Here is a 21408-nt window from a genome sequence, read left to right on the forward strand (position 1 = left end):
AAGAGCTCTATATTTTAGTTTGTCATTGGGTAGCATTTGGATATCTTAAGTTCGGAATAGGCAGTAATTGAGCATGCGGATGTCAGATTTTTATCTGGTAAATAATCTGGCTTTATCTGGTATTGATGTGGCAAATATGAAGATACTCACAATGAGTTTTTGCTCAAAATGAGCCGCAAACCTAAAATCTCATCCCTTGAAGTTTTATTTTAAAGTAATGTTTGTTGTGTATCCCTTGGAAAAGTCTGAAACTGGAATCAGTGAAGGCAAGCTTGTCAGTAGCTGATTAGTCCTTTATATATTACTCATCCAGCACTCACAAAAATCCCTTGGAATAGAGAGGTTCTCTTTATGATATTTAGCTATATGGCACTGGAAAGGGGAGGTTTGAATTTTTGATTTTCCAGCTTATGGGTCATATTTGACCAACTGCTTTCACTAGAAGACATGCCACTTTGTTGAGCTATTTAGGAATCAAAAAGACTGTCTTAATTTAAAACAAGGACTCTTTGTTTTAGTTGGTGACTGCCTTGTGAAATTTTTCAGTTCTCAGCGGGTTAACCAGGGAACAGGGGCAGAGTCATAATTGGCCTATTTAGAGTATTTTGCATGTGAATAGTGTGTTAGTGAAGCATCCCTAAGTCTGTTGTGAGTGACATGGTGATTAGAATTTAGATTAGGGAAAACACATTCTGTACTTTATCAAGGACAGTAATTAGTTCAGTCAGTAAAAGTTGATTACAAGTAACGATAAAGTTAGATTTTTTAGTACTTAATTTTAAAATTTCTTTATTAAACAGTAAATTTGTTCTTAATATAAATGGTAGTATCTACACTTGTTTTCTTGCATATCAGGCTAATTAAAAGAACAATGTGTTCAATGCAGAGTATAATCAGGCGATTTATATATTATGGGTAAGTTTTTATGTAGTTTTTAGAAAATGTAATATTATTATAGAATCTTTCGTGTGTCATCATTTTTGAAAGTTTAGTAATTTATCACACTGTGATAAGTTAATGATATTTGTGGAAGTTTTCTAGTGCTCAGGTAAATGTTTAATCTGTGGGGATGTGTTTTAGCTTCCAGTAGTCCTCAAGAGGGCCTTCTAATGTCCTTTAATTTGTTCCTGTTAGCTTAGAATGCCTCCTATTTCTATGATTTTGGAAGTTAGTGTGAGATTTGAATTTACTCCCGGTTCTGCTGGCATTTTCTCTTCTGTGGGTGCTGTGTAAATCCGTGGAGGGTAATGCTGTGCCGATGGAGAGAGGCAGAGTCCTCAGTTGAGTGGAGCATTCTGCACTCACCCCCAGTGGGAGCAGCCAGGGCAAGTTTTGTGTGCATCCGAAAAATCAGATTCTCCCTGGGTTCTTGTGAAGGAAGGGCATGAATAGTTCCCAGATAGGAGCCTAAGTGTAGATTAAAGAAAAAACAACAACAACAACAAAAAAACACGAGTCTTACATAAATGCCGTCTTCTTAAAAAATTAAAATGTGAGTTGTCTTAAGATGAAAATACTGTTTAAAGAGAATCACCTTCTACCTCCCTCTCAAAAGCAAAGAATTAAAAAAAAAAAATCACAGACTTTGGGCTAGCTTCTTAGACTGCTTTTCTTTTTGTTCGGTTGTGTTGTAATTGTTACAGCTTAGCAGATGCTGTTTTGTTTATTGCGTTGGTTTAAGTACTAACAATCAGTTGGGGGGTGGTGAATGTGAAAAACTAACCTTGTATGTTTGTTTTCCCTTTTTAACCTTTTAGCAGAGTCTCCTTGGAGGTGACATGGATATGGGCACCCCAGGAACCCTGTCGCCCACCAAACCTGGCTCCCAGTATTATCAGTATTCTAGCAATAACCCCCGAAGGAGGCCTCTTCACGGTGGTGCCATGGGTAAGGTATTCCTCCGTTTGAATGCCTGAGTGATTATTAGTAGTCTTTTTCTTTCTTCCTCTCTCTTTTAATACCACCCTTCTCACCCTACCCTCACCCCACCCTCCAAAACCATAAAATTTTCCTCAAATGTCAGGCTCGTGACCACCCCTCCCCAGTAGTACATTGGATGGGTATGTTAACAACTTCTAGTAGCTAGAGAACTATTTTGGTGTATGCTTATTTCTTGTTTTCTCTTGGCTGCCCATATAAGGCAACTTAAAAAAAAAATCAAAGCTTAAAAAAAGTTAAATATCTTGATTTTTATGAAAAAGGCAGAATTTGATGTCTGCCAGGATAAAATACGATAGCGGTACTGACATTTTGCTAAGGTAACGACTTAAGAAAATCTGGTCTAATCTAAATGGCTTCGTGGTGTAATCTGTTTTAGTTAGGAAAATGGGCGTGCGGGGACCTCACCGCCTCTTCCTTTTCTTTCAGAGGTGCAGACAAAGAAAGTTCGAAAAGTTCCTCCAGGTTTGCCATCCTCAGTAAGTACTGCTTGTTTCTGCTTTTGTATAGTGTTTATTTTGTTCTGTTTCGCATTGATGTGAGGGAGAGGGGAGTAACGAGGTGCCATGAGCCAGAGCAGCACGTTTATCTAGAATGTGGATGAGGTAGGAATGACCTGCACTTCCAGCCACCTGACCCACGTTGGAGTGATTAATTGCATATCCTGGAAGACTGGGTGGTTGTGTTGATACTCAGCAGGTTAAGCTCTGAAGAGAGCCTTGAAAAGGTGCCTGAAGTTCGAGGAGTTTTTACCTGTACAGAGAATGAGTATTAGTTTCATCTGTCGGTTAAATTCTTTGTCGGTATTATGATGATTTATGGATTTGCATGCGAAAGGAGATTTGTGGAGAGGATTTAGGAAAAATTTACATGGGTTTCAGCCCAGAGTGCAGAGAGAATGTCTCTATTTTCTAGAGAGGTGACTGAATAAAAGCTTCAGAGGTAGCCGCATCAGTAGCCATTTGTGTCTGGAATACCAGGTGACAACCAGAAGAAACAGCTGTAACCAAGAGCATTCTGGGTCTTTTTAATACCTGGAGCTGTACTCAGGCGCTTGCTGAGGTCCCTCCAGTCTCCAACGCAGCAAAAGGTGGCTGTGATCACAACTAAATAAGATATGTTTATTTTCAATTCTTACATATATTTTCCAATCTGAGTTCCTAAGATGGTTTTATTTAATTTTGTTTAGAACAGTCTTTTCCTAACGATTTCCTCCTTACGTAGAATAAAAATATGAGTTCCTCTCTTCTTTTTTTCCCTTCTTCCTTCCTTCCTGTGAGATAGATACAGGTATAGGATACACAGTTTTGATTTAATTTAATTTAATTCTGTGTTCTGTAGGGCACTAGTATTCTTTGAAAAGAATGCTAATGAGCCCTATTGTTAAGTTCTTCTTCTCTAAAATAAAATGATATTTGGGTTTCTGAAAATATATTACTAATCAATGCTCACATATTAGTTTTACTTCATTTTTAATGAATTAGGAGAATAATAGGTTTTGCAAATGTGCTAAGATTAGATTAACCCAAACACCTGTGTATTTGACTTGATTTTTAGTTCAGCTCATCCAAAAAATTATTAAGTGAATATATCAGAGTGAGTCTTTATCAGGAAAGAAACACAAATTTTGTATGCTGGTTATCATAGACTTGGTAATGTTGAAGAAGCATCACAAAATTATCCATAAATATAGAAAAATATTGTGTAAATAAAACTGCCAATAGCGTATAAAATAGTCACTTTAGACTACCAGTAAGTCACTTAAAAAGTGTACTCAGTGGTTTATTCTTTAAACTTCTATGCTGTATTGAAATTGACTAATATTCCCTCAGGTTTTTATAAGCATATTTTAAGCTTGGAGTTTGTGGTGGATTTAATGTAGATGAAACTTTAGCTTTTAATAGCTTTTATGACAACTTCAAATGATATATTCCTCACAGCTGTTTACATTTTAAACATGACTGAACCTAATATGGACATTATTGAATACAATAAGTGGACTTTGACTCTTCTGAAATGATAGAATAGCTGTTTGCCATAGGAGCCGTGGAAAACTTAAAACTATAGAACCTTATTTATGCCTCAGGGTCCAATAAACTTTGTTTTTTCCAATACTAAAATTATGCAGAAATCTACACAATTTCTAAGGAGTGTTTTGGTGTGACATTAGATATTACCTATCTGCTTAATCGTTGTCAACAATAATTTCTGCTACTTCATTGTAAATTTTTAAGTATTACCCTAGAGCTAACTGGCCACTATAGAAAATTTCACTGACACAGTTTTTTCTCTGCTATTTAGACAGTTTGTGTGTTGTTGATATGTTGTCAGATGCTTAGAAATATAAAAGTATCTTTCCTTTCTTCCCATTGGATCTGGAATTGGAAATTTAGTTTGTATTATTTAATTTTTGGCTTTCGATGGTCAGTTCAGGATTTACTCTTCTTAGAGAATTTATCTTGGCTAAATGTTTTAATGGTCTTTAAGGAACAATTTTGTAAATAGAGCCTGTTTTTGGAAAGACAAGGAGGAAAATTCAATTGAAATGGAAATTTTATCCTTGTTTTTTTTGTTTGTTTTTTCTTTTTTAAGCAAAAAAGAGTAACTTAGTTTGGTCGATTTTAGAATCCAATCGTCTATTTATTGTTACAACTTGGAAAAAAATCTCAGCTCTGTTTTAATCACAATTTTACTTAGTTTATATTAGCTTTGTTGTATTTATTGGATTGTTTATTATTTACACACAAAGTATATGTTTTAATTTGATCTAAAGAGAGGGTCCGCAATAGTCACTGTAGCACGTTTGCCCCAGTAGACCCATATTTTCATATTTTTAGACCTCTGCCATGTTTACTCTTTTTTTAAGCTCAAATAAAAATTATGAATATAAATCTGATAAGAGGTAGTTCCTAAAACTTGCTTCAGTATGTGTGAATGGTTTTATTACAAATAATAAGAAATTGGGGCTATTAAAGGTTTTCTTTGGAGTGATTATGACTAGATAAAGACATTTATATGTTTTCTTCGATACATATTTACCATGATAAATAGTAATAAATCTGTCACAATCTGTTGTGTCAACTCACTTTTTTTTTTCCTTTTCGACATGGGCCCTTTCTCTTCCTTAACCTAAAACAAAGAAAATTTAAACTGTAACATCTGTAATCAGATATTATTTATGGCATTACCAGAAGACAGAGGCTGGACCTCTTCTGTCGCCATTAGGCTGGATCTTCACAGAAAATGAGAGCGAGGCGCTTGCCTGGCCCTGTTTTTGAAAATACTGCAGCATCTGTGGGAGAGAGGAAACATAAGCCTGGCCCAACATCATGCCATGGATCTGGCAGGATCCTTCAATGTGTTTGTGCTGTGCACAGCCTCTAAGAGACCTCGAGTCACTGTGGAAGCGTGACAGTGATAGGGTGGCGGGAGCACCATCCTGAGGGGTCGCCTTGTTCAGGCGCAGTGGAGGGAAGGAAGTCTGTCCCCCTGGACCACAGAGGCCTGTAGTTAGGGCTAGAGTGATGTTTCTTTAAAGGAAAGGCTGTGTGAAATGACAACTCTCTAATTGCCCACAAGAGCCTTGCTTAGTACTGCAGAACATTTTCGTGTTCTCTGTTCAGACTGTAGTATGTTCTTTTCAGTCACATACCAGTTTCTTGTAGCCCTCATCTCTTGATGAGAGTTTAATGGTAAAGCTTTGTTTTTTTTGTTGTTGTTGACGCCAGAATTTATTTCACCTGTCTGATTTCTTGGATCTGCACGTGAACTTCTGGTTTGATTTCTATGTCTTGGATTTCTTCTTTAAATCCTAGATCTTAAACGTAACATTTTGCAACTTTACTGCTCTTTCCAGCAGATTTCTTCTCTTTGTATAGCCGAATCGTCATACATATTGAATCGTGAACTCATGCAGAGAAAAATACACCCATTAAATCACATTTTTGGGGAAAATGATCCATAATTCTTAGACATTTACATGGAGGCATTAAAATCTAGAAAGCAAAAAATTTTCACATTGTGCTGTTCTAAAATATTTTTTTCTGAACACACATTAAAAGCACAAAGACATGGTCTTTTGGGAACTTTATTGTGCCCACCAATACGGAAACACATAAAACCTCCATCTTCTTATAATTTGAATGTGAAATGACATGCATTTAACCAGAAAGTATTAACAACGATAACCATTCTACTTCGAAAACATGGGTAGAATTTGTCTTCACTTCGAATTGAGTTTTGAAACTTCAGTGACAGTCACTGTCTTCCCCATTTGGAATCCTTGGAACTCAGATTTCTCTAGAAATAAGAAGTTTTATCCTTAGAAGTAGCTTATGACCTGTCTTGTCTCCAGTGATTTTTCCAAACTGAACTTTTCAGTAAAGTCTATTTTTTTAATGTTAAATTACAGTTGTTTTTTCTTTGTTTGCTTATTGTTTTCAAAATCACATAGATCTGTCAAGCTTTGTATTAGGTGGTCAGAGATAATTTTGGACACATGGATCCTAAGACAACAATGTCTATGATAGTAAAGATTCTAAAATAAGATTTGGGCACTCCAAGAAACTTTGGAATGAGTTAATCATTAGGTAGGCTTGAAAAATAAAAATTCAATGTGTATGAGATGCCAGGCTTACCAATTTTCTTAACAGAAGAATTCTTAAAATAAAATCCTAAGGTTTAAATGAGACTTTCTTTTACAGAAGATATTATTAGGAATATCAGGAAAAGTTGGATAATGTTGATGGCATTAAGTGTCCTGTGCCTTTTACATTATATAAAAAACTTCCTATTTGAAGGTTTCAAAAATGATGTAGAGTTCATACCTTAAAATATTTTTAGTGAAAAAACCTTTTTTCTTAAATGCTTGAGGAAATCACAATGTAAAAGAGAAGTTGGTAATCATTTTTTTCCTTCTTAGAGGCTCAGAAATTACATATGATTGAAAACATCATTTCCCCCATCACTTTGAAATTGATCATAAATCACAGTGATGCTATTACATGTCAGCAAAATTTTAACTTGAGGGATAATACAACTTTTGTTAAAATAAAATTTATATTAGTTTTAAAATGAACTAAGCGTCAGCCACCTGGACACCCTCCTTTGCAGGAAATTCTAGAGTAGCCAATTATGTGATAGGATATAAAAGGAGGGGCCTCATCAATGTTCATTCCTGGGGAGGTAGATCCTTTGTGAAAAAGTATAACTATAGGTGTTTACATTAAAATCTTTGGATAGCTCACAATAGTTAACTTTAAACTTAGTGTGCCCATTCTCCAACTAAAGATATTGAAATATAAAGTTCAGATATTAAAATTATGCTTACTAGTTATGAAAATGTATAGACAGAAAAGAGATGAAGTATAATACAATTAAATCATCCCCAATAGGACAAAAGTACTATTCACACAATTTACACAGACTAGGTAACATGACCCTGGGGAGCACCTTGAAAGTTGAGAAAATGTTCATCACAGAGAACATATATTTTTGTGCAGTTAATACTGAATTTACTAAACCAACGGCTTCAGAAGTTCAGCATATACATTCTTTCTTTGAAAACCAATCTTACCGTCTCCACTGCAGTTGGAGGCTATGGACGTTATGCTTTTTTTATGAATTGCTGGTTATGACACAAATATAGGAGAATCTCTGTATTTAAAGTTTTTATTGGGGGTTCTTATTCTATTAAGAATGTCTCAAAAAGCATATGAGAGTCATACAAATATATAACATATGTACCATTAGGCATTCCAATCTCTCAGTTTGCTACAAGATTTCTGTATTTTTGTTTGGGATTTTGGAATAATGAAATCTCTCTTCCATCATCCTCTCTGTTATGAGATCTATTCCTTCTCCCCTTAAAAGGATGACCTCTGGTGTGTATATTTTAAATATAAAGTGGGAAGAAATGTAAGGGAGAAGAAAAACACAAAAGTCAACTATAGAAGAAAGGTTTGCGTATTTGTGAGCTCTTCTATGATTATCTTTACAAATGAAAAGATACATGTGTCAAACACTCAAATGAGACACAACCACCTAGTTTCCTCCTCAATAGACATGCCTTCCCGGCCCCCTTTGTCTGATTATTCTACTAAGCAAGCTCTTCTAAGATGGTGTGCGTGATATCTCTTCCCCCAACCCACGTGTGTATTTTTATTTTTAACCAAGTTTTCGATATTTCACCTGCTAAGATTTATCGGGACTTTTAAGCTTTCAACAACTGGAACAATAGCATTTAGTATAAAACTGGCCTCATTTGTTAAGAGAGGAGAAATACGTTTCAGGAAACTGTTATTTGGAACCTTATTTTATCACTTGCACTGAAGAGTATATTTTGGTGTGAAGTCTTGGACTCCGCCGTCTGAGTGGTTTAATTATTAAGGAATCCAAGAAGCTGTAAGGCTGCTTTACCTAGAGAGAGAATTGTCAGAGGCTTGCATGCATTCTGAAATTATAAAAACTTGTTTTGCAGCGTGTGGTTTGACTGTGAGTTTATTTTGTTTCTGGAATAATATAGATGCTGGGCTTAATATTTGGTCAGGTACCATTTTTTCAACTTCCGGGTATTTCATTGATTGAACCATTCGTTTTATTTTCTAACATAGGGAAGTTTTCTCATTTTTTTTTTCCTGAGCACTGACGATTTCTGCGTTTTCAAGGTGTGTTTTCCTGATTTCAAACAATTGTAAAGTTTTTGTTTGAAAGACATAAATCAAAATCTGGGAGAACTTGGAGGACTAAGTAAGATTCTCTCAGAATATGTGGCAATAACCCTAAAAGGAATGAAGAGTCTCTTCAAAAATAGCAAAGTTGTATTTTCTTAAGGCAGATTAAATTCTGTCAGGCTGTTGACAGACACTTGCTTTGTTTTGTTTTTTAAATAAATTGCACTGAATTCTTAAGCTGAACATAAAGTCACATTTCCAAGCACTAGCATGAGATTCTCAGCCTTGATCTCAACTATCCCAGGGTGTATTTGTGTACTGGAGTGTGCTCTCTTTAAAAAGGAGTAAGAGCTTTTATAAAATGCGGTGCAAAATTTGTAGCTTTAAATGCTCAATTATTTTATCTCAAAACGGCAGCATGTGAATGATTCTGATTTTTTTATACCGTTGCATAGGTATAGGGCTCTTGTGAGTTTTCTGCTTTGCTAGAGCTTATACTCCCTCTTCAGAGAAATTAAGGTAGTGCAGAGCAGTCCGCCTTTTTTATAGGATTTCAAGGTTGGAAAAATGATATAAGTTTCGGTGAGAAGCACAGATTTCCATTTTGAAAGAATGCGCAAAATCAAGTTTGAAAAGGACATTTTTAGAATTATATTCGAGTTGTGAGGAGACAGCCACTATCCTCTTCCTAGGCTAACTTTGTCATCTGAGGAATTCATCAATCCCAAATACGCTACTAAGGTTGAAACTTGACATATAAGTATTTACTTCTAGAGTAATCAGAGGAGGACCTGTACGAGTCTTCAGTGTCACTAGGTTCAGTTTGAGTATTCAGTGGAACAGAAGAAAAGGGGCCATTTCTTAGTAAAACCCCCTTGGTAACGAAGTGTAAAAAAACGTTTTGGTGTGTTTGCGACGATGGTGATTAAGAGGCATTTCCTTTGTGAAACATGGACTCATATTAGAAGGACTTAGTGTTCTCAGAAAAATGACCCTTGTGGTATATTCCTCACACATACCCAGAAACTGTCACTTTACCACTTGCTGTTATCATCTAGGGATTTTTTTTCTTTAAAAAAAAATGCTTTTTTGGAGCAATTATTTTGATACCATCCGAGAAAAGATTGTCTGGCTACAGCAGCCTCCTCATCCCCAGCCTATCTCATCCTAAATATGCCTCCTGGATTACACTTAGAGTAATATTGTAATGGCTTTCATTGAACCGATTGGCAAAGTATATCATTATATCATTAGCTGCCATGAGAAAGCAGTTTCAAGTAGGTGGCTGATTCTTCGTGTTCATGTTTTCAAGTAACCCTGTTTGGGGAATTCGGTTGTTTCACGGATGCTCAGGTGTATTAACCTAGGGTACAATAATATTTTCTGGCTTACTCATTATGAAACGAACAGGAAGTACAAAATAATTCAATAATAAGTGGGGTATAAAAACTCGAGCTTTACCGTAGGGGAGGTCTAATAACTTGAGAGGTTAGCAGATGAGATAAAAAATAAAATGTGTCTAAAGGGTACAGCAGTGGTCAACTCTTTTCTCATAACTACTGAAGCTGAGGTTTTATTTATTTATTTATTTATTAAGGTTTTATTTATTTATTTGAGTGTTCGAGATTGAGAGAGAAAGAGAGAGAGAGTGGGCAGGGGAGTAGCAGAGGGAGAGGGACAAGCAGACTCTGTGCTGAACACAGAGCCTGATGCGGGGCTCAATCCCACGACCCTGAGACCATGACCTGAGCTGAAATCAAGAGTTGGGCACTTAACCAACTGAGCCACCCAGGCGCCCTGAAGCTGAGGTTTTAAAAGAATGCTCATGGCCTGGCAATTGAGACTTGTTGAATCAGTTTGAAATTTGTAAGCCATTAAGCTAAATAGATAATCAGTCTGTTTCTGTAACAATTGTACTGTTTGAAAGTATTGTTATGTCATAAAAAGGTACAAATTCTGCCATTTAATACTGAGGCATATGCTTCACGAGGGAGATTTTATTGCCAAAACCTGTGGGTTCCTCATAGAGTGCCTTGATACGAATTTTATTTTTAGATATATATAACACATCGCTACATATCATCTGTAGCTTAATTGATAGGGTTGGGCAAAAGAAAATGGAATTCAGCATTTTTATTATGGGCCGATACAGTTGGAATTATGAAATTCAAATCCAAATAAGTAATTATTCTACAAACAATGCTGTTTTGTTTTCCCTTTAATAAATTACACCAACAACCTAGCTGTTAAGTGGATAACAAACTGGGACCATCCAGGTGGGAGGGAGAAGAAAGCATTTTCAGAAGTTTTCATTCATTCCCTCATTTCTTTCTTCATTTATACTTTTTCAAAGCATATTGTTCAACGAACCAAAAAACTAGACACACCAAGTAACACCGAACATTTCTTTCTCTTCAGTGTCCTCTTTATTTAAATCACGGCTTAAGGTCCTTCCTGCTTAAGGAAGTTCTCCGTATTCCGTCACTTACATCCCCAATTGGTGGGGATGACCTTAGCATTTTAAAGAGCATAAGGTCTGGCCTATTGAGAAGGTTTTGCATTCAGAAAATCAAATAACGCACACAGTGAAACAGAGGGACTTACTCTCCTTTTGGAGATGCTGAGTGCCCTTACCCACTTGTCACCACCTTGAAATGGGTAAGGACTTTTTGGTCATGTAAAGGCTAAATTCACTGCCTTGCATATTTCTTTGAAAGATTTCCAATGAATGAATACAGTAATAAAAGTGGGGTAGTAGGATGGAAATAACACTGCATTAGAAATCAAGAGCTCTTCCTAATTAAATGTCTGGTATCCTCTGCTTACCTCATGGCCCTGGCTGGGTCACAACCCTATTTCATGGTGTACAAAATAGGTATAAATAGCACCTGCCTCAGGAGATGATGTGGATATACTCATGACAAACCCTTACCATAGTGCTTATTCGGTGCCAGAAACTGGGCACCTTGCATCTAATAAATCACTAACTCTGACACAATCCTATGAGATGGGATATCCTACTCTTCATTCATGGCTAAAGAAACTAGACACAGAGGGGTGAAGACAGATGCCTGAGGTCACACAGCTAGTAGGTGGCAGAGCTGGGGATTGAGACCCGGGCAGTCTGTCTGCAAGGTTTATCTGTCTTTAATCATGATGCTATGCTGCCCGTGGCTGGCTATTCAGAGCACTTGGTAGAGCAAAAAGCTCTCCACAGCCTGATCGTTGTTTGCATCTCAAGTATTTGCCAATCTGGAAAAAATTAAATATTCAAAAGTTTCATCTCACTGTAGAATGCCCCTCGGTACCTCTAAGGTGTTCACTGGTTGTAGAGCACAACTTCTGTGCAGGCAGGTCCCTTAGAGAGACTAGACCATTCTGTATAGCATTTCTGCAACAGAGAGAGTACGATCTAGTGCTGAAGAGCATGGAATCAACTGGGTTTTTAGTTGGCTGTGCCACTTACTAGTCACATGGCCGTGGGCACATGAGGTAATATCCTGGAATTCTTCCCTTAAAAATGGGGGAAATATACATACCCCCCCTAAGGATATTGGGAGAAATAAATAAATGACAAAATATATACAACATGCTCAGCATAGTCCTGGCACATTGTAAATATCTAAGAAATGATAACATCTCATGACAATAATAATAAGCCCCTGGCAATGTTAACATCAGCAACAAGGTAACTACCTGTCTTCTAGCACTTGGGAAAAATTTAACACACGGCTTACTGGGGTAGTTAGCTGCTGAGGAGAAACTCAGACCAGGCTCTCAATTGCATGTAGAAGAATTCTACCTAATGGAGGTCACTTGTTTTTTCTGAAACTACGAAATACTGCAAGCACTTTTTGTATGTCTTTGTCCTTGCAGGAGTGTCTCTATCAGGCCAAGACACCTAGTCAGCTGTTTCTATCATTAGACTTATCGCTCTACAAAGTTTGTGTTGGAAGTATGTACTCCATCTTTTTTCTTTTGAAATGGGACATCAGGCCAAGATGACAGAGCGCCTCATAATATGATTCCCCTCTGCCAGTAATTTGTTTATGCCTGAATCAGCCCTGCCTCTGAGCGATAAGGAGATACATGCTTCTTCTTTCATCTTCTATCAGTCTTACTCTGTAATTGGCCAGAAGCAGGTCCTCCCGAGTGGGGCACCACATTTGTGGGGCTGGCTCTGGTCCCCATGAAAAGGGGTTAGGCCTGGGGTTTTTACCTCATCTGGCAAGATGAAGATGTGTTGAGTAGGTGGGAGTGTATGGCACTTCATTTCGCTTCTAAAGTAAAACAGAGTTCGATTTGTTTAGGACTGTTTAGGTAAATTTCTAACATGAAACAGGACTATTTATACAGATGTTTTAAGGTAAAGTCAAAGAATTGCTGGATTCTGGCCTTTGCCACATTGTAATGTGGTGTTTTTTTTTTTTCCCCCTCAGTGCCATTGCTGAATTCATAAAAGAAAACTTGTTTTCGCTTGTCAGCTAAGTGAAACTTAGAACAATTTTTTTTATAAGGGCTGATTAGTGACCTCTTGCACTGAAAGAAAAAAAAAAAAACATCTGCCAAAGGGGGTGGGGGAAAGAGAGCATGGTGTCTTGCATTCCACAACGAATGACTTTTCCCAGCCAGTTTTCATTGACAGAAAAGCCAGGCAGCACATTCGGCTCTTCAGGAAAGGTCCTTCTGGCTGGACCCCTGCCTTGTGTCCCCGAATGGAACCGAGGCTTGGGTTCCCAGAGACAGACCCTTTCTCTGGGAAACCGGATAGATCCGATGGAGGTACCCCTCATTTGTAGTCATTGCCACCTTGTGGATTACAAAGGATATTGGTTTTCATCAAACTTCCATTGCAATTTGGCTTTTTATGGCAAGTACACGTTGGCAGTGGATTGCTGTGTTCTTCCCCAAAAGGATCCCCGTTTGTTCAGCAACACCTCTTCTCTGCTCACAGTTCATTTATGATTCTGATGAGAGTGTTTTTTCAGGAAACACACATTTCACTTTTTGACCTAGGAGCATCTGTTAGAATTTTTTTTTTTTAATACTACTTTGGCATTCCGAAAGTGTTAATGTCTTTCATATCTGTTTAATGCTATTTAGGGATATTTATGATCACCTCTTGGTTACTCAGGGTAAAGTGTGTCGCAATTTTTTTTAAACAGACAGGAAAGCATTCACATGAGGAAACAGATTGCTTTAAACATGTGCTTCCTGTGACAGTAAAAAGAACAAATTAGATTTAACACTGTGTAATGAATGCATAAATGTGTACATTTAAGCATTTAAAAGCTTTATGTTCAGTTCTGGTCACAACAAAAATTAAGTCACCTGTAAAAATTAAAGAGGCCTGGGTTACTCTCAGATTCCTGAAATGCCCAGAAATTGAGATCCTCACCTGATGATGTCTCGTTGGAATCATAAAAGGCATGCTATGTTAATGCTGGAGGGAATGAGAACATTACAGGGCACATCGAGAGGTTAAGCCAGGTTAGAGTCTGGTTCTATGCATCTAGCGAAGAAATCAGAACGTGTTAGGGGATGGGGAAGGGTGGCAGGGGAGAGGATTTTACTACCATCTTCCTCTTTCTCTGAGAATCAAGGAAAAAATTCCATTCTTCTGAACCCCAAATATTCCTCTTCCTTTCATGGGGGAAAAAAAAAAAAAGAAAATCTGATGTTTACTTACTAGCGTCTCCTAAGATTTAATTACATAAGAAAAAGACTCCTTTTCTTATGTAATTCAGTTTGTGCTCATGTATGCTGGCTGGCAGGGAGTGAATAGAATATGAGTTAATATTTCCAGTTAGACGCGAGTGCTGAATTGGAGGGCATGATTCCTCTCCCCAGAAGAGTCTCTCCTCGCCATCTCTGTCTGAGCCCTGCGGATGGTGTGTTTCCTGCCCCTGTGCTCTCAGATGCTAAGGATTTGTGGCACAGTCCCCATCCCTCTGGCCAAGGAAGGCCAGGACGGAGTCCCTCAGGGGAGGGCACATAGTTTGGGGACATCTGACTCTCTTATATCACATACTGAGGTACTAATATCAAAACAGACTGCTTGTCGTTGCACGGTGGGGCAGGGCTTTTTTTGGCTGCCATGGTCGAAATGAAATGGGCAAGCTGTAGTCCGCTTGGCATCAGAATGGGCTAAGGGAAGCTGGGAGATCAGAGTCAGACTGTGAATGCAAGTAACAGCCAATGGTTAACTTCCTTTTTGTGTGTCACTTGGCAGCAATGAGACTGATGGCGATTTTTTTTTTTTTTTTTTCCGTGGGTGAGAGTTCAGTGCCCTGGGAAGAGCCGTAGATGCTGTTATTGTGCTTCCTCATACAGTTGAGTTGTGTTGATTGCTTGAGGCCAATACAGCTGTCCCAGGTTCCAGCTCCAGGAGCTGTATACAGGGCCGCCGGACTTCGGATGAGAAAGGTAATCGCTTGAGAGGTGATCCACACAGAGCCTTGCCGCTGCTGATCTGCAGGAAGTCCTAGGGAAATCAGACTCTTGCAGAAGGCAGCAGAGCCAAAGGATAATATATGCACTTGACTGGATACTCCCTTGTATGCAGACAACCCAAAGATATTTTTAAATTATCACTACTGCACATCCCTCATCTCCCATCAAAGATTCAAATCAGTTTTGGACTGTCTGGAAAATGCAGGGCTAAAATAGCCAGATTGAATTCAGATGAAATTACCTTCTGCTTTTTGGGGAGGTTGTTGCTCTTGTGTTAGTCGCATTATTTTCTTTGAAGATTCATTTGGAAGGGAGTTTGGGAGAATTTCTAGCCTCCCTCTAGAGTTTCCTCCCCTTTCTCTGTTTGCAAAGAGCTGTTCCCCAAAGGCGAAAAGAGCGAGTTGCCATCTTGAGGAGTGAATTGTATGTGTAGTGAACACCAAATGGTCTCAAAGTTCCCCTAGAATTTTCAATATCTCTAGTTGGTTTCAAATACTATTTATTCCCCTAACCATTTGTGCAGGATATCAGTAAGATGACCAACTTCTGACAACCCTAAAAGCAGGGAAGGAAGCTTAGAAATAGAATACCATTTGTCTGGTAATTAGAGTGTATCTCTTAAGAGTTCGAGAGAATTCTGATTAACCTTTCTGTTCCCACATTCTCACATAAAATTAGCACACCTTTTAAATTATTATCTAGTATTTAAACACGTATTTTTGAGTCTTCTTAATGCAACAGGTTCTGGAGACACTAAAAGTGTGTTATAGGTTTCTAAAAAACTTCATTTTTCTTACATTTTAAATGTTCTGTTTGTGCAAAATTTCGAGAATCACCATAAGGGCTTCTTTGCATTTTTAATTTAGTAACTAACATATGAATAAATTTGCATATTAATTAGTTGCAGATTAAATCATGCATACATAATTGCCTCCTTACTGTGTTTAATGTTTGTCAAAATCTCCAGCCTGGTTTGATGGATGTCGTATGAAAGATTACAATTTGATGTACCCTTGGAAGTATTTACACCAATAATGCAAGATTCTTAATAGCAGAATTCTCTAGTTATATAGTTACTAATAAACATGTAAGATAGGTACATGTCCCTTTGACTAAAATTTTTTCTTTGCACCAAATCATTTACTATTCATAATCATTAATGCATCTCCTAATTATACAGCATATGTCTGTTAACCCTTTTGTTGCTGGTCTTCAAGTGGTAGCTTCTTTCTTTTCTTGTCCCCTAAAGGAGGCACATTATTTGATAGTATTCTGAAATTACTGCATTGCCTTTTACTTATTTCTCTACTAGTGTATAGACACAACTCATTTGCCATTTACTTTAACATACAGTTGAGAATTATGTATGATCACTTTCTATTTTCCAGTTAAAGATCAAGAAATGACCCATGTGTACACACTTAGCTGATGGGCTTTTACTTCTCTTTTACCAGTGTTGAAAAGAACTCAGATATTTGAGATACTTCATATTAAATGGTAAATACACATGCACACACATACAATTTTTGGAAGGGCAATTGTAGGATAGGTAAAATCATTTAAATAATATTTTATTCCATTTTGAATATAGCAATGCATTTAACGTTTTATTATCAAATGCAGGATGGATTTTTTTTTTTTGTACTAGGACTGAGATCTCTACAGAAGCTGACCAGAAAATGGATGTTCTTGATTTGACAGAGTTAAAAAAAATACGTATGCCAATAAGTGTTCTTTTTAATTAATTCCTCAGGTATTTAATTTTTTTAAGTTTTATTTTACTCATGTACAGAGTACACCAACTGACATTTTTTTTTAAACTATTTTGATGTCTAAGCTGCTTATCACACTGTATTACCCTGCATTAATGAGTATTCCTACTGTGCAAAATTCTATCAAAAATGATGGTGTGAATGTCATTTTTAATTGGAAGTTTATACAGTCAAATTTATAGTACACAACAAAAAATATGTACGTAATTCTGTTCCAAGCCTTTTTTAGGCTATTGATCTTTTTGGTTTAAGTATACATTTTTATCAGTCGGACCTTAAATTTAGCTTGAGAATCTGGACAAATATTACTGGGTTTGTATTAATACCATTATTGAGGGGAGAGGGAAACCAAGGCACAGGACAATTATAATGCCTTTTATTTATAAGAGGAACAAATATAGAGTCTATTTTCAGGAATCCCTTTTAAACATGAAAACTTGCTGACCAATTTTGTATGTTCTATAGAAGGCAGAATATCTGATTCCTATTTTATTGTTGAATGCCTTGCACTTATATGCTTATTAAGGAAACAAAGGTTAAAATGAGTCCAAAGCATAAAGAGCTGATTTCCTTTATGTGATTCTTACATGGGAGAAATAATACCTCCTGCTCACCTACCTCAGGGTCGCCGTCTTCTAATCACAAGGCACAGTGAACTATTTATTGATTTAGCAAAACACTCTTTTGCAACATGCAATATTGCATTAAATTATGTGGCAATGGGAAAAATTAAGTGAGAGCTGCAAAACTTATAAAAGGAAGCAAACAGTCAGACCTGAAACATCATATTTGTCCACAGCCATTGTGCCTAGGTAATTCAGGGCATATGGTATGTAAATGATGTTTGGAGATCCTTGCCAAATCTACACACGGCAGGATAAATTAAGGACAGGTTTCCCTGGGTGTAAGTCCCACGATTGTGACCGGCACACTCTCTGCTTGAATGTGGTTGTTCTGTTCTTGTGTTTCAGCAAGAGCTTCACACAGCATTCAGGGGCCACATCTGGTCCCCAGCCTGCTTCTTGGACATTATTTTTAATTCCTGAGAATTGATTTTATAGTTACGTTTAAAATATAGTACCAGTTTCTCTTGTCCCTGCATTTGAAAATTAAGATCTGAACACTGCATCAATATATGGATATTGGTATCCAGTAAATGGATATTACCCATTTAAATGGGTATCTTTGACAATGGAAATTGAGTGCCTCTCAGCCACTGAAGAAAGATATTACTAAGTAGTGACTTTTCTCTAGGTCAAGATTAAGATATTTTCTCGGATAGGAAGTGAATTATTTTGAACAATTAATAATTTTAGTCCCAAGTTAGCCCAGTCATAATTTATTAATTCAACTGTATAACTCAAATTACTAGTATCACTTAATATTCAAATTATTATTTTGAAGTATCTGCTCTCACTTCTAGAAAGGTAAAGTCACTATTTCCTTCCTCCATTTAAAACTTGTTTAAAATAGTTAAGAGCTTATACTATTTCCTTTTTTTCTGAAAGGAATTTCTTTTCTAAGCTGGGTGTTGTGGCCCATAGTTTTTAATACTTTAAAGTCCATCTTGTTTATCTTGGAACTGTATAATTGGAGATTTTGTTTAGAAATGTTGGCAGGTCCTTTTCTCCTATGATAATCCATCAAAAGGTACCTAAATAGTGCATTTACCAGAAGACTTAATTATGACTATCAGACTGAAACTCGTTATTAATGAAAGTTATTTCAGGGTATGTTAAAATATGTAGAGTATAGTTTAAGACATTTTGTTGTTTTTACTGTTAAGAATAATGCTTTTACCAAATAAAGCCGTTATTTTTTTTTCAAAGATAACATTACGGTTCTATTTAAATTAGCAGTTTAGGCTCTGTTTCTACTATTACCATTTCATTTTTAAAACACAAATAACATGCTAGTTACTGTATGAAAAATGAAATTAGGTCCCATTCTTGTCCACTGATGTGTAAGTTGGGCAAAATCAGGGGGTAGAAAATACCCATGAGATCAACCTAAATCAATACTACCCGACACAGATTTAGCTTGAAAGTCATGCAAGTGGTCATGGCCATGCATGTGCTCATGTAATCATCACGTAGCCCGCGCCTTGTGAGCTCAGAGCGAAGCTCTCAGCTGGTTATTCTGTGACTATCCCTTGGTTCCTTGAAACTACTTTGCACAGCTGTGCTCCCACCTCAACGACAGAGATCAAAAACAATATTCGCTGGAAAATAAAGCTCAGTCGGCCTTCCAACTTTTCTGGGAACTTGCAGCCTTGAAAATAACAAAGAGGATAATTGCAGTTGAGATTACGGAGTCCAGATTAAATGTATTACACAGTAGGGGTGGCATGGCCCAAGTTTACCTACACGGGGCAAGCACCGTAAATGCCAGCATGTGAAGCATTGTAGTCACTTACCAAGATTGTTGGTTTTAAATGTCATTGAATCACATTTAAAATGAAGGACCTGTACTTCCTTCAAAAAAAAGTCAAGGTATATGGAGAGATGTGGAGGTGAGCTGAGAGATTTTTTTTTTTAATTTTTGCATATTTGGGGTGGGAGGCAAGGGCCATAGACAATAAAGATAAACCATCTCAAGTATTAAAACAGTCTATTTTCATGCAATGTATGATTCAAAATGACTTCGCAGTTCAAAAAAATTTTTTTTAGAAAGAAAAGAATATAAAGAGAGAGAGAAATGGAATTTGCATCTCTACAGACAACTCTGCATAGCAAATTTAAGATTCTGGCTATTTCCTTACAAACCTCTGAAAATTGAGAATTTTAAAGAATACCCAGACAGATCTTTCACTATTGCATGGCTACTAGGTATCTATGATGGTACCCATAAGTTAGGAAACTTTTTTAAAAGAAGGTATAAACAGCTAAAATGATAACTTATTTTAGAGTATGTGTTCGGACTAAATTTCTTCTTAGTTAAGAATATGGGAACTGTATTAATTGTATATACTTAGTAAATTTTAGGTAGACCTGATGCATTAATCTTGTCTCATAAAAGGTATGGCTTCTGCTTATCCAGATCAAGTATATTTCAAATCGGTCTCTACAAAATATTACTGCCTTTCTCTTAGAATTCGAGTCAACATAATTTCAGTCATCAGATATGTTTATCACAGAGGTAACTGGAGACAGAGGGTGTAATTTCAATCACATTGTCAAAGGGGCCTGTCACTCCCCAAAGGTCAAGGAACCTTGATATCAGCCAGAAGTTGTGGGAAGCGATTGATGATCCTACATCATCTTACCCCAGTCAGCATCAAATCAGCGTAAGGCTTAAGTATCAAAAAATTCAGCAAATATTTATTGCACATCTACTAGGTGCCAGTATTCCCGAAAGGCACATAGCAGTGGACCAAGGTTCTTCCCATCGTGAAGATTTACATGGCCCCAAGTAGTTGTTGAAGCAAGAGTTCATTTAAAAAAAATTTTTTTAGCATAGTTGACACACAATGTTACATTAGTTTTAGATGTACAACATGGCGATTCAACATCTTTATATATAGTTATGCTGTGCTCACCACAAGGGTAGCTACCATCTGTCACCATACAATGCTACTACATGACCATTGACTATATTCCCTAGGCAAAAGTTCACTTTCTAATGTGCTCTAGGGTCCCAACACCACCGTGGTCCACCTTGTGGACTAATAAATTCAGAGACTGTGACTCTTCAAAGTCCAACAATTGATGTAATCCCACAGTCCGTGATAACAATGTAATCTATAATAGAGAGAGAAAATCAACCACAAGATTTACCATAATTGGCAGTGAGTTTCTTGTCATCGGCATATTTTTGTTAGCCATGAAATAAAATGACATCTTTTTAAAAAAGTTTGTTCATTTCTGTAGTGCCTAGAATCAAGTTAAATGGAATGTGTTGGAGAAGACAAAAGAAAAAAAGTTAAATATGTGGAAATGACATGAAAACACCTGCTTCTTTGTTTTGTTTTCCTCCACCTCATTAGGAAATAATGTCTAGCCATAGGAGAATCTGTTGTCCCGCTAAGAAAATGTTTATAAAATTGAATTTGCAAAGGAGAATATAGATTCCATAAGTAGGGTGGACTTATCAAGAAGAATTAAAGAATACATAAAACAAACAGGAGTCTGCATCACACCGTATCACCTCTCCAAAGTGACAATGCATGCATGTATCCATTTTTATATCTTTGGCATATTGTTGACACTATTAATTATTCCATTGAGAAAATAGCCACTCTATACTGAAGAAAGGAAGATAAATTAGATCCTCCAAGCCCCCTTCTGTGAAGTGTATGTGTAAATGAGTATGCTCTCTGCCACCCCAGCAAATAAAACTTGGTCCAGCCCTAATCCATAGCCATTTATAATCCGGATGAGGGAAAGGCCAGGCTCACGAAATCAAAAATAACCATTAGAAAATTTAAAAACTTAGGGGAACAATTTATCATAACTACGTATATGTCTGTGTTTTATCAATATAAAGTACGTGTGGCTCTATTTGAAAATGTTTGTCTAATAATATGCTCATTTTTCCATTTTACAAAGGCTTGACTTTTTCTCAAATTGAACTTA

At 36.9% G+C, this 21408-nt stretch overlaps 1 protein-coding gene across 2 annotated transcripts in view; it reads left to right on the top strand.

The window, feature by feature from the left end:
- Nucleotides 1-21408, top strand: part of TCF4 (transcription factor 4) — a 353017-nt gene that overhangs the window by 221205 nt on the left and 110404 nt on the right. The window contains exons 6-7 of one of the 2 annotated variants that reach the window (XM_044921066.1): nucleotides 1761-1887; nucleotides 2368-2417. In XM_044921066.1, the coding sequence (XP_044777001.1) occupies nucleotides 1761-1887; nucleotides 2368-2417 (177 nt within the window). Of the gene's footprint in view, nucleotides 1-1757; nucleotides 1888-2367; nucleotides 2418-21408 lie in introns of both variants that reach the window. The other variant, XM_044921065.1, reaches the window with a different exon arrangement.

Source organism: Neomonachus schauinslandi, chromosome 14 (assembly GCF_002201575.2).
Source record: "Neomonachus schauinslandi chromosome 14, ASM220157v2, whole genome shotgun sequence".
Classification (NCBI taxonomy): Eukaryota; Metazoa; Chordata; class Mammalia; order Carnivora; family Phocidae; genus Neomonachus; species Neomonachus schauinslandi.